Source organism: Trachinotus anak, unplaced genomic scaffold, assembly GCF_046630095.1.
Source record: "Trachinotus anak isolate AG129_WGS33_773 ecotype Australia unplaced genomic scaffold, CSIRO_AGI_Tana_v1 ptg000001l, whole genome shotgun sequence".
Taxonomy (NCBI): Eukaryota; Metazoa; Chordata; class Actinopteri; order Carangiformes; family Carangidae; genus Trachinotus; species Trachinotus anak.
The window spans coordinates 5,264,756-5,278,951 of NW_027273852.1; the positions used below are offsets into that span (position 1 = coordinate 5,264,756).

The window sequence follows — 14,196 nt, forward strand, 5'->3', positions numbered from 1 at the left end:
TGTAAGAATGTAAAAATGAGCATTATCCTGGTAAACTATCATTGAAAGTATCAGATATGGAAATGGGATTAATTCACAGCACTGTGCATCCATAACACAAGTCCAGCCACTACAGTGTCTTCACTGTATTTGCTTTTGAACATTTAAAAAAAATTTTTTTTTTTTTTTTTTTTGGATGCTTGGAAGCCTCTGGAACATACAGCCGATGGTCTGCTGTGATAAAGGCCCATGAGTGGGCTGTAGCCTATAGTTTAGTCCATTTAATGATAAGGAATGGTATTACCCCAAATTACTTTGGTTTCTAACCTTGTGTTATTACATGGCAGCCACCAGAACACATGCAAGAACAATGTTGACTGGAAAACTTGCTTTGTAGTGCTCTTTTAAAAAATTATTGCGCTGTTTTAAATAAGTAGGTTCATTTTATTCTCTACCGGGGACAAAACTAAATTACCAGGCAATGGATAGGGGGACATTTTTATTTTTTACTGCTTCACCAACTGTTAACAGCCACAAGTAAAGGATATTGTTAGAGATTTTGCTGGCAGTACTACGGAAGAAGAGAGTATTTACATTTCTTTCTTGTTTTGGCTGTTGTGAATTTTGTCGCATCTGGATGATATCAAAAGGAAACAACAGGCTTTATGATCAACAGTGGAACACACTGCCATGTAAGCACATCATCCTGTGACGACCATTTTTCACCAAGCCACCCCAGTTACATGCAAAAAATCCTTAACCCCGACCTTCAAGGGGGGTCTACGCACAGTTGAGGACACCTTTCTTTAATTTGAACATATTGAAAACCACTGACAATTTGCACTAACTGTCTGCAGTGGCAGTACAAAACTTTCCATATCAGTCCTCAGAAATCCAATAGGCTGAAAACTTCCATTACCTTCCGCCTCCATCAAGAGTGGTAACACATGACAGCCTAACAGAGTTGGGCTGTTTACTGGCTTTACAAATGAATATAATAATGCCAGGTTACCAATCAAGCCATCTTGTTGTGAGCACATGGCAGTTCAGGGCTTGGTGTAGGTGTAAAGTTGTGTTTACGCCCAGCAGAGCATTTTAAATGAGCTCCGGGGGCAGATCCCTCTTTAGCAGACCTGGCTAATAAAATTGTCCTAATCTCAGTTTTGTCCACGATTTCCCTTTTAAATCAAACTGTTCCTCTACTTACAGCTCCTTGCCTGGCACTGATTAAAGTTGACCTTAAAGTGACACACCGCCTTTTCACCCTCTGCACGCCTGGAAGGTGGCTGTAAAGGGTTTGTAGTTTCCCTCATTATGGAGAAAGCTGCAGTCAGTTTGAATGTGCGTCAGTCCAGCACCGACAATTAGAAACACCTCTTAGTGTGATGCAGTCCAACACAACACCACCTCTAATGACATCACAAACATATATTTGTGATTAAATATTAGAAACTCAAAGTTCACCTACTGGATTTGTTTCAGAGCCTTTAACCATATTCCGTGGCCCTCTTCACTGAATGGAGTTTAGACTAGTAAGTGAACTTATCACAAATTTGTGATAACTTGACGAGAACTGAATCTCCAGTCCAGCATCTCTTCAGATTAATCGCAGATCAATCTGAACCTCGCAATTTACATCCAACTGTTGCGCAACTAGCATTTGCCTTTTTATTAACTATCATCATGATCTTTCTCTTTTCTAAACCAAGTGTTTCAGTTGACCAAACCAACTTCACCATGGTTTATTTGCCATAATCACGATCTTCCCTTCCCTGTGCAGATGTTGCAGAAAGCGAGATGCTTTAAAACCTTGCCACTGAATGTGAAGAAAAATGTCACTGAATTGAATCTGGGGTTTTGCATTGTCCAATACTGATGCTCTTGTTTGCCTAAAAGTTTGAATAAACATATACCTAATTTAACACTTCTCTAGTGTATAGAGTAGTGAGTGTGTAGAGTGTATTGTCACCAAAATAAATACGAATCAGTATAAGTTTCAAGGCTTCAGGAGCACAATGACGTGTTAGAAACAGTGTGTTTTGGTAAAAATATAAGACTGGAACACACTGAGCATATGGGTGGACAGTGGAGATGGGGAGTACGGTTTTTTATGGATATTTCTTTTTAAATTGTCAGAGTTGGAATTTATTGTGGCTGAAATGAATTCAAGCTGAAGGACTCTACAGACTTCTTACAGGTGCTTTTCAAACCTAAAGGGAACATGTGCTTGACCCTGCAATAGATTTAGGTGGAGTATCACTTTAACGAGGCCGTATTGCCTATATGTCTACTTCAGGAACTATGGACAGTTGATTTATTTACTTTCATGACCTCAGTTAGGTCTGGTCTGCACTGCAGTCAGGATAGCGGTGTCTGGTCCATTTTCCCTAACACGTTTAACTTCGCCAATCTGCCCTGCACAGCATCACCCACACGGCTTTACATGCAGATCTTGATTTATGTTTGGGTTTTTTCAGTGGACCAAAAATTCAGAAAATTACTCTAAAGAGTCGCCTTGCTCTGGTTTGGCTGGTAAACCTCATTAAAATGTAATTTGGTAGGTGGGAGGAGGCTGGTGGTGGTGGGGGGGACATTAGCGGTTCCACTTCAGCACAACCATAAAGTCAAGTCAATCAGCGATTTGACATGGCAGACCACCAAATGTATATTGTTTCCACCAGCCGCAATATGCATAAATATGCTGATTGTGGTCATATACCTGGCTGTAAATGAGGTGGTGTTTGAAGGGGCTGTGAGTGGAAGCAGCTGTCAGGGGTTATTCTTTGCAGCCAGGCCGGGATCACGTTGGTTTCCAAATTTCAGTTTGTTTTCACTTCTTCTATTTTATTTCTATTTAGAATTTTACTATTTTCTTTGGTTAAAATACAAAGAACATTTTGTATTTGATGCTGATTGTACTTTTTGAAGTGGGGTGTAAATCCAGGTTTAGACCAGAAGCTTTCCTTTTATGTGTGTTGCTCGTCCATCTCTGCGTGTGTGCCTCCAAAGGTCTGTTTTTCTACTTTCATTACAAAGGTTGTTCCAAAAATGCAGAAAAATAAACTTTGAAATGACAGCAGATGTATCTTGTTTGTTTAATTTGTAGAAATGGAAAAGTAAAAACGACAACCAGTTGTTTTCTGGCGAGCTACTTGGTGTAACCATTCCTTTATGAACAACTGTTACAACAGTGACCAGCATGACAATGTTTCAAGAGGTTTCAATAGAAGTACAGTTGTTGTGAAATTTCCCCGCAGTTTTGACTCTTGGAAGAATTGTAATTACAAAGAGTGCAAACGCAGTTCATCTTGTGCTCCAGACAGACACAAGTCCTGATCCAAACAAGTCACTGGAAATACACCTGACTGAGGTCTGGACACCTCTTGTACTCCTGCTGTTTGATGTGTTTGCTGGTGACTGACATGGATGCGTGTGTGCTTGACTTTGTTGCGTTGGGGGTAAAGGTGTAGCTGGCTGGCAGAGGTTTAATTAGTCTCATGGTTGGCACTCCTTGCCCTGAAGAGGCTCTGTATGGCTTCACCCTCTACATTAAAAGTCAAGCCAAGCCAAGCGTTTAAGAGGCAAAAACAGACCCTGAAGACACACACACACACACATACTTCTGCATACATGTGTGTGTTACCAGACTAAGAGCCTCTTCGAGTTGGATGGATTATTTGTGGGCAATTTTGAGAGTTTGAAATGTGATAAGAGAAAGACCGCAATGCTGTCCTGATGCCTCACAGCAGCATCACTGGCATTTCCACTGCCAGACAGAACTTCTATGAATCAGACTTAAGATCCCCAGCCAGCACATACACACCTAATCGTTTGGGAATCTTGGCACTAACACACACCCACACACAGTGAAAGCCTGATGATAGATTTGTTTGCAGAGGTGACAACTGCACTGGCTAATGTAATGTTGCTGAATAAATAAAATAATGAGTGGGTGCAGAACAGGGATTTGTCTTAAGTGTTGTCCAGGGCAAAATTCCTCCAGGTTGAGAAAACTGTATTGTATAAACCAAGAAATATGATACAGAAATAAAGACTCTGTACAAAGAGAAAATGGTATGGTAAGTAGTAACAAGTTATCATGTTTAATTGAAAGGGAGAAAGTGGTTTGGCTCCGTGTCTTGCAGTAGCAATCCAGAGGAAGAGATGAAAGTACATTTGAGGGTGAGGACTAATGCCTGAATGAATATATGGTCTACTAATCTTGTCCTACAGTCTTTTTCCAATGAAATCATATCTCATTTGATGAACCATCTAGTTAATATGTCACATTTAATGACCTATAATTAACTGGAGATTTGAATGAGCTGTGTGATTAGCGATTTTCCACTTGGTGTCTCTAAGCCCTTAACCGACCCTGTCAATGTCTGCTGTAATGGTTGACGAACAACAGTCAAGGATGGACAAGTGATCATTAACTGTGTATCATTCACAGCCGACATTTTATATATATATATATATATATATATATATATATATATATATATACATATATACACACACACCGTATATGTAAAATTGATCAGTACTGTAGGCTACTGGTAGTTGGTTGTATGGAAAGACCCTAAAGACTCTGATAAAATGTCCTTTTTAAAATATGTTTTGAAAAAATGTTTTTGAGGCTTTTTTTTATTACAAAGTCCCTCTCCTTTCTTCCCATACATCTTTATATAAATATTTTTCATCCTTTATCTTGCACTGAAATATATGTACATAGATATATCCAATCAAATGTGAATTTTTTTGGGGGGCATTTCTGATTATTTTTCCACATGATTCATGTTCTACATTTAATATTTACTCCAACACTAAGAGTCTATGGTGTTTATGTTTTAATTAATTTTTTCCTTTGGTTTGTCCACCACTTTGGTCCAAACTGAAATATCCGGACAACTATTGGATGGATTGGTAATAATCTTTGTGCAGACATTCATGGTTCCAACCATTAGGTTGACTTTTTGCTTTTGAGTGAAATATATCAAAAAATATTGGATAGATTAGCAATAACTATGGTACAGACATTGATGACATCCTAAGGATGAACTGTAATCACTCCAGTGACTCCAAGACTTTAATCTCTAGCCATGATCAGGTCAAGATGTCAATTTGTCCAGTAGTTTGGTTTACAGTATGACCAATACCTGCAAAACTAATGACATGTATTTCGCATCAAGCTGTACCTTGTGTTAAGTACTAATTAGCAAAAGCTAGCATGCTAACACTCCAAACTGAGGTGGTGAACATGGTAAACATTAAGCCTGCTAAACATGCTAAGCATGTTAGCATGCTGACCTTAGCATTTAGGTCAAAGCACTACTGAGCCTATATACTGCCTCACAGAGCTGCTAACATGGCTGTGGCCTTATAGGTCCGTTTGCATACCAGCAAAAAAAGGTGCAAAATACCTGCATCTATTAAAGTTCACTAATGTGAAACACTGCTGCTAGCCCAAGTCTCTGTTTGTGCCATACTGTGGAGTCCTGAAGGTCCAATCCAGAGTCACACTTCTCAAACAAAAGTCAAATAAGAAGACATTTTTGCATTACATCTTTATTAATGTATACATTATTTACAATAATAAGTTATATATACAGTTATACTTTGGTTTTGTTTGTGTGAGTGTGTGTGTGTTTCTACACGTTCTACTATACTGTATGTGCTACTGAGGTAAGTAATCCATGTTTGGCTTCTGTATCATCCTATCAGCATAATATACTGTATGTCAGACAAGATTTTTGCCTGCCTAAAAACAGGACTTGGATCCATTTCATTTCAATTCAATCCAGCAATTAGATTATTTACAAAAGTTCAACGACAGAAAACAGAAAAAAATATTGAAAGTTTTTTTGAATTGAATTGGATCTGATGGAAACAACCCTGCTCTAAGAAGGCACTTATATTTTATTGTGAGCTTTTCATTTGCCTTGACAAGAAATCTTAAAGGTAATAAAATATGATTACATGCTTGATCGACATGCACATTAATTAATTTAAAGTGCTGGGGTCCAGCCCCAGAGTTTGCAATGTAAAATATGAACAGAAAGCAGTAGAAGAAGAACTTGGCAGCAGGTGATGGGTTTGTCACTGGACATTATGCTGACAACATCAGTCAGACAAGATCAGTCCCCCTCCCAGGAAATGAGATCAAAGCAAGTTGAATTTTACAGCTTACTGCTGTGTTTTGAAGCTTAACCACTAGAGAAAACAGGACGTTGACCTGCAGCATCTTATCTTTTAACATCATCACTATTAATGGAGATAAAATGAGCAGCAACGTGACGCTCCTCACAATGTTTAACCTGATGCTTAGTCTCCCTCTGTCTCTGCACACTAAACTGGCCTCAGCTGCTTTTCAGAAGTGGACAACCCACACAACTGCATATTGTTCTCATTTTCTATATTGGTCCCATAGCGTAAAGGGGAGTTTAAATCCTGTCTGACCATGACTGTGTCAACCACAAAAGTCGTTATAGGACGACCGAAGCGCTGCTTCTACCACGACCAGCTGCGTTCTTGCAGCGTTCACACTGCAAAAAACCCGGGGGCAGTTAGTCATGCCTCTGCTGTGGCATCTCTCTTTTTAATGCGGGGCTTTTACAGCTTTTCCACTGGGCTTTCAGTGGTTAAGTGGCCCTAAATGCTTAATTGGGTGCTGGAAATCACAGGCACTTTGCACCCGCTCTGTAAACCACAACACTTCAGCCTATTAGGGGCCCGCGGAGCCACACGCCAGATAATTAGGACTGGCGGCAGCACTAGACCTCAGCACTGGGGTAAAAGGGGAATAGAGGGAGGGGGGGTATTATTAGGGAGGGGTCACAGGCTGGGTCACTGCTGAGGAAGTAGTTCTAGCAGGAGAGCATGCTGGTCTGTGTGTGTTAAAGTTGTGGAAAGTAGATTTACATACTGCTGAGGCAGAGCACGAACAGCAGTGTAACGCTGTGTTCATGAACTGTATGGGATTGACATTTGAAAGAGCAGTTTTAAGGAATAAGTTAAAGATACCGACTTAATGTCTCCAGATAATTCGTCAAAAATGAAAAAAAAAACGTAATCTACTCTTGACTACAGTTGCGTGTCTGCTGGTGACATTACGATTCAGCAAGAGACACAGGGGTGTCCCTAAATGCCCAGAGTTCACAAGCAATGTTTACCAGATGAAAGCTGAGCTGAATGATGTTTTAGCATTTCCAGCTGGGCATAATCATTGCATTCTAAGTAGGGGGCTCGTTATCTGCTGTCTTTCCTATATGATGACAGCACAGCCAAAGGCGCAGTCATGAATGTTAACTGATGCTGTGGTCAAACCAGGTCGCGTCCTTTATACAGACACAAACATCTAACCATGTCAGCAGCGGGATGAAGCCAAAGGTTCAGTGAGAGGACAGTTAAGAAGGCATCCCCACTCCAGCCTCTTACAATGCACTGTTATACAAGTGTGCCCACAGGGGAGGCACTTTTTAAAAGTGATTACTGAATTTAGTTTTTTGCGTTAAAATGTTCTTGTGTTGCGCCCAGATTCGGAGGAATCTATTATTTTTTTGTCTTTCTCAAACTCTGTGGCACTTTATAAAAACAAACCCTAAGGCCATACAAAGCATTTCAGATTGCTGGCGTCTTGGCAGAGAATACCCATGATGGGAGAAAAGGATTGTGCCTGTGAAGGTCCACTGACATTCTTCATGTGATGGGGGTAATGTGTATACTGTATATGTGCTGCCCTCCTTGTCGGAGCAGAGTCTGTCCCTACATACATGTACACTGTAAGGCATCCAAGTCTCTGAAGTCTCTGCTGCACCACACATCTAGACACTGGCGCAGCGCTGGGAGGGAGATGGGTACGGTGATGGACAGACCAGCTGGCTGTGAAAACTGCTTATGCCTTGTCGTCCGGCCGCCGCCGCCACCTCACTGCTGCCCAGCACATCCGAGCACAGTGACTCCACGGCGTCCAACCTCTCGATCTGTACTAGGCGGGTCAGGAGGTCGGGGATGCTGTAGCCCGCCGTGCTCACCCTCTCAAAGAGCTGCAGGCCATCACTCATGCCGCCGATCTCATCGCGCTTCAGGCCGAAACTCTCGGCCAGGTGCCTCCACGTCTTCACCACAGCCGCCTCGCTGCTGTAGGAGGAGCTCAGCATGCGGCTGGCCTTCTCCAGACAGTCGAAGGGAAGCTCTGTGGGGCTCAGGCCTGGGGAGGAAAAGGAGTGTTAGAACTGACTCAACATTACACTAACACAGTCATTTGATTGACCATACTGTTGGTGCTGCTCTAGGGATGATATTGTCAGGTGCTGGATGGTCAACCTTTTTTCTTAGACTGAAAAATCAGGAGTAATGTCTAAAAAGATGCATTTTTAAGCATTAGGGGGGAGTTATTTTTTCAAACAAACATGTATTCATGCACACATCTTTACTTCTTATTGATTTAGTCTGACTCTTGTTTACTTGTGGAAAAATAAGCCAGTGTAGTGATGCAATGATTTCTTTCAGATACTGTTTCACTTCCTGATGCAATTTTCATGAAACTGACAGTCATTATAATTTCTCATTTCAACACATTTCAACAGTTTATAAAAAGAGTTTGTCCTGTCCAGAAAAAGCAAAACGCCTCCACAGTATTGGAAGAAATCAATTCTTGATTACGAAGCAGGGGAAGATGGATATTTTCCTGAGAGACTTACCCTCTGTCACATTGCAGGCTCTGGCATATAAATCCAGGATCTTTTTCCTTCGACTCTGTAGCATCTGTGTGGTTTAGACAAAAAAATATATCAGCACTTTGTGATTTCCAGATGACATTGAACTGAGGATCTGTTCATAATCATATTTGTCACAGCAGTAACATCTTAAAGAGCCCCTTTCTCCCTACCCCTGGGGTTTTATTGTTGTTATTAATGGCATTCACACTGCTGATGTGGTTAGTGTTGGCGATGTGGTTGACGTTGCCGATGTGGTTGGGACTCGGGATGTTGTTGGCCTGGCCAGCTGTGATGGTGGGGGTGCCGTTGCAGGCTCGGTCGCCCTCCAGCAGCCCCAGAGAGAGGAGGCAGAGGTCGGGCTTGTTGCCCAGGTTGACGAGGCACAGGTTGGGGTTGAGGTTATTGGTGTCAGCTGATCCCTGTTTGTCAGATGCTGCCTCCTCATCACTGTCAATGCTGCGGCTCAACAGCTGCTCGTTCTCTGATGACGCGTCATTTTCGCTGCACACACAAAGACAGATGTTTGAACACGTGCACATATTCTCTGGTATTACATAAAACACTGTCGATGACACTGTCGTATCTTTACCTCTACCAGCACTGATGAAGCTCACTGTCTAACACATCAAATCTCTTGTGCTTGCTCTTCGTGGGAACTTGCAGAAAAATGCATTCCATCTTATTTTCATTGTACAGAGATGAAAATTTCCAGGGCAAGTGTGTCTCTTCATACAAAGATTGTAGCAAAACAAAAAACTCTTCATTTAAGATCAATTACAAACACACTCAGTTGACAGTTTATTAGCCTATTAGCCTAATAAACTCGCAGCTGATTAAATGTCACCTCCCTCACTCTGCTGCTTTGCTCTCAGACATATCCATGTATAAGCACTAATCCTGTCTCTAGTTATCTGCCGTAACATCTAGTTTTGCTGTTGTAGTACATAATTAAAGGTAAAAGTGGCAGCTAATTAATGCACAAAGTATGACTCGTGTTTTTGCAAACTAAACGGGAACTTAACAGTGGAAATGAGTCGCAGAAGAGCAGTCTCGTTGTTGCCATAGCTTCCTGTGTTTCTAAGCTGTTCCTGTGATTGACTGAAATAGCCCTGCGTTTTACAACATGATACCGTGTAATATCATTTTATTACCCATCCTCTCTCTCTCTCTCTCTGTGCTTGCTCTGGATTTTCTCGCAAAAGCACCTTGTTGACAGAGAATGCCATTGTTTCGCAGTCCCACACTCTTTTCCTCGACACACACACACACACACAAAATGGCATTGTTTCCCGGACATCTAACACCCACACTGGCAGCTACAGCGGTGAGTTAGCACATCCTTTGGCATGCTGCAATACCACACTATTTATTGCTATTGATGTTGGAGAGTAATGTGCATGTGTGTGTGTGTGTGTGTGTGTGTGTGTGTCATCTATTCTCTAATTTATACCCCTTCCATATATTTGAACAGCATATCAATCTAAGCATGTTTTCTGCAAGCACTATAACACCCTGAGCACAAAGGCTCACTGTGGGTATGTGAGCTATCATGTATTTCCACTCTTCTCCTGCACATTGGCCACAAGCGCCTATAAAGCAGCATTGTCTGCACATGGGGGATGAGATGTATGCAGAAAGATGAAGGTGAGAAAACTGTCGTCCTTTTGTTCTCTGCCAGGACGTGCTTTCACCTGGTGGTGGTTTTAGGTGAAGCCTGGAATAAATACCCCTATCTGCTCCGACGACTACCCCCACCGTCCGTCTCTCAGTAGGCTTCAGGGCTCATCTATGCTATACCTCACCCCCCTCTCCCCTCCAAAACCCAGCTCTCTGCCCGCTCCAGAGCCACATAATGGCTGTGAGCTTCATTAAAAACAAACAAAAAACTCAGCTGAACTTGCTTTTAACATACCACACACACATATATATACATGGATACAGCGGGAAAAAAAAACAAAAAGAAAAAAGGCCAGCAGCAATGATACTACTACTGCAGTGACTTGTTCTGTGGTGGCTTAATTATGGGCAGATGCTGAGAAAATGATAAAAGCTTCTTTCTTTTGAGTAGCGTCTCTGTGTCGCCACATACAAATGAAAACACACACACACACACACACACACCAATTATACACACTCACAAATCAGGATACAATGGTGTTTAGCAAATGTGTGCACAGTATATTACCCATACATTCAGGACGTGTAAAATTATTCACAACACACAGGATTATCACAAAATGATGCATAAATATACATGGCTGGTGTACACTTACACACACACACACACATAAAGTTAATATAAGTCACAGGCACACACAATTTGATTATTGTCATTTCTATCATGTCAAAATGCTACATTAGTGAATAAAAGGCAATTGTGTTTGTGTTAAAATGAGCTGGAAAGAAAAACTGTAACTGTTGTAAATCCCTCTGTCAGTGGATTATAAGTGGTTATAACATAATCTACATAATCAATAGAGGACCATATCCTCCACTGGAAATCCCTGTTACACTCCTAACATGCTATATGATGTTCTTTTTTTGTGTGTGTTTGATTTTCCTGCTACACGGAGTGTTAAGCTGTGTCGATGAAACATTAACCACTGAGAATCCTTTAAGTGCGTCTGCTCTTCGCTTGTTCAACCAAAGTGTAACAGTGTGAATCAACAGGTGTGTCTCACCTTTTGACCGTCTTCTGAGGAGGAGCTTTTAGTTTGTCAAACTCGTCTTTTTCTGAGTAGATCACCACATTGTCTAAGAGAGAAAACGAGAACACATACAGGTTTACAGGCCTTTGTTTTTCTTCCTTATGAATTCAAATATATCAAACAAGGAAACAGAAGTTCAGTGATGCCAATGTCAATTAAAACTGTAAATTCAGAAAAGATCTCAAATCCTATTTTGTGGGACCAGAATCCTGAGGGTAAAAGGAGTTATGCCTTGAGCAGAGGAACTGCAGTTGCAACGCTGTATAAAATGATTACGTTGACTATTATGCTAAATAACACCTACATCGCGGATACTGATAGGGATAGACAGCGTAATGACTGAATGCCTAAGTGGAACAAATGTTGTGTGTGTGAGAGAGAGGAACAGAGAGTGTGTGTGTGAATTTAAGCGTCTGTGTCTTTCATCTCACTGAGTTATTAAGTCAGTGTCTACATGAGTGACAGCTAGCTCCGGTAGAGCTCCAAGCAATGGGCTTCTCTCCCACATACACACACCAGCCATCCAAAATGCATTCACACACACACACATACTTGTACTTCTATCTTTGTGAGGACACTCGTTGACATAATGCATTCCCTAGCCCCTTACCCTAACCTTAACCATCACAACTGAGTGCCTAACCCTAACCCTGACCCTAACCTTAACCTAAACCTAATTCTAACCATAACTCTAAAACCAAGTCTTAACCCTCAAAATGTGATTTGAAGGTGTCTCAAAAAGTGAGGAAAAAATACTTTTTTTGGTCCTTACTATGTAGCAAGTACAAGTACACACACACACACACACACACTCATGATTATGCTACATTCGCTAACAATGCAGATATTTATTTTCTAATCATACTTGAACCACTCTATTATGTTTTTTTTGGCCATTACATTATTAAGTTAGCGACCTCGTCATACCACATAATATGTTTGTGGCCACAAATAGACTAAGTGTGAGTGTGTATGTGTGTGTTCTCGTCCACACCACATGTAAGTGGTTAGTCAGTCAGTCTGGGAGTGAAATTGAACAGAGCATCATTGTCAGGAGAAATGGCGCCTAAAGCAACGTATGGCTTTAGCTGTGGAAGCTTCACATTCCACATTGATGTACTCATCATGCTGCAGGTCTGTCAGCCTGCACACACACGCACGCACACACGCATGCACGCACACACGCACATACGCATAAAGTGCACGAGCACTCTTGCATTTTCATAAATCATGCTCAAAATCATCATAAATATGCACATACATACTGGACTGACACATGGAGCCAGCACTGTATTCACATTTAAATGTGATTCAGTCAGATTAGATGAGATGATTTAATTTGTTCGATACATATTTAATACAGATGCCATGTGCATTGCACAGCTTGTTGTCGGGCAGATCTTAACATGAAGTGAGAGTTCAAGTGTCCCATCATTCATGCATACATGCTGTTCCAGAGATGGAGACACTTTTTCCACGTGAAGAAGAAATGCAATTTGCAGCCACAATTTCAAAAGAAATCTATAACAGCTGAGCCCAGAGCACTACAGCTTTTTATGGATACAGGCCTGACCACAGAAAACATAAAGTGTTTGGGCTTAACGAGTAAGCCCATCACCTGAATCGAGGTTAGAAAGGATTTCACTGCAGGATTGAGTAAAATGATATACAGTGTTGCTCTAATAACTGCTGGGTACTCTGGAGTCATTTTATAGTCTCAGGGTAAGAAAAAAACTAATTATAGTTTGTTTTGTTACTGTAATCATGTACCTTTGTGTGCCTTTGTAGTACTTGGAGTGTGTTTTTAAGTAGTTTAAGTGTAAACGGTTATTTGAGTCTATGTTTTGTGGGCTCTTCTTTCGGAACTGCGCCATGTGCGAGTGGAGTTTATGGAAGCATGGCAATGATCAGTGACCTGTTTATTTTTACAGATTTGAAAACACAGAGAATTTAAGAGAAGGAAAAAAACAAAGGGTCTGTACATACAGTACAGTCTCCAATGTCACTACATATTGCATTTTCATGCTTGTTTCTGCATTTTTGTTTAGTTTTTTTCAGATTATAAGAAACTATTTCAATATATCTTATATAATGTGGACTTTGATTGTCAACCCTTGGTTTGTGAAAGAAAAAAAAGTAGTCTTCAGAGAGTTGAAAGTCAAATTTAAAGCTTCAAACAGTGAGTTTCTTTACTCGGATCCTAGTTCATAAATGTATTTTTGGAGTATTGCGCAAATGCGTTTTGCTTTTGAATATTATACTATTATATTAACCTGTCAGAAACTTTGATCAAAGCCTTCATTCTGGTTTTGAGAAGCCTGAATATGCTGCTAGATGGGGTGCTGAATCATAAACTTTCCATGAGCCCATGCATATGGCCAAAAACATGGATAGTGTTAGGATCATGTATACAAGGATATGAGGTGACTTATGTTACATCCAGAATATAATGAAAACCAGGGTAAGGCTCATAACCAGGAAACTAATGTGCATGTAAACAAATTCATTGTTTTTACTGCTAGAAAGTGGACCTGAGTCAGTTTGTCAGAGACACAACAGGAAGTCATTAAGAACCTTAAAAACTGTGTGAGCTCATTAATCATTCAGTGTGTGTGTGTGTGCACGTGTGTTTGTGTGTGTATGTTGTCTCACCAGGCACATCTTTCTTGTCTTCCTGTTTGTTGGTCTGAGCCTCCACTGCCTTCACTACTTGTCCGGAACAACATGCTACAGACACACACACACACACACAGGTGGAAGGTCATTTAACACAAATGCCAACCTTTGAG

General features: G+C 40.9%; 1 protein-coding gene across 1 annotated transcript in view; it reads right to left on the reverse strand.

The window, feature by feature from the left end:
* Positions 1-5,527: 5,527 nt before the first annotated feature.
* edar (ectodysplasin A receptor) overlaps positions 5,528-14,196 on the reverse strand; it is a 34,447-nt gene continuing 25,778 nt past the window's right edge. The window contains exons 8-12 of the mRNA XM_071506040.1: positions 14,060-14,134; positions 11,381-11,453; positions 8,870-9,200; positions 8,682-8,745; positions 5,528-8,188 (exon numbers count right to left, since the gene is read on the reverse strand). Coding sequence (XP_071362141.1) covers positions 7,803-8,188; positions 8,682-8,745; positions 8,870-9,200; positions 11,381-11,453; positions 14,060-14,134 — 929 coding nt within the window. The 3' untranslated portion in view covers positions 5,528-7,802. The remainder of the gene's footprint in view (positions 8,189-8,681; positions 8,746-8,869; positions 9,201-11,380; positions 11,454-14,059; positions 14,135-14,196) is intronic.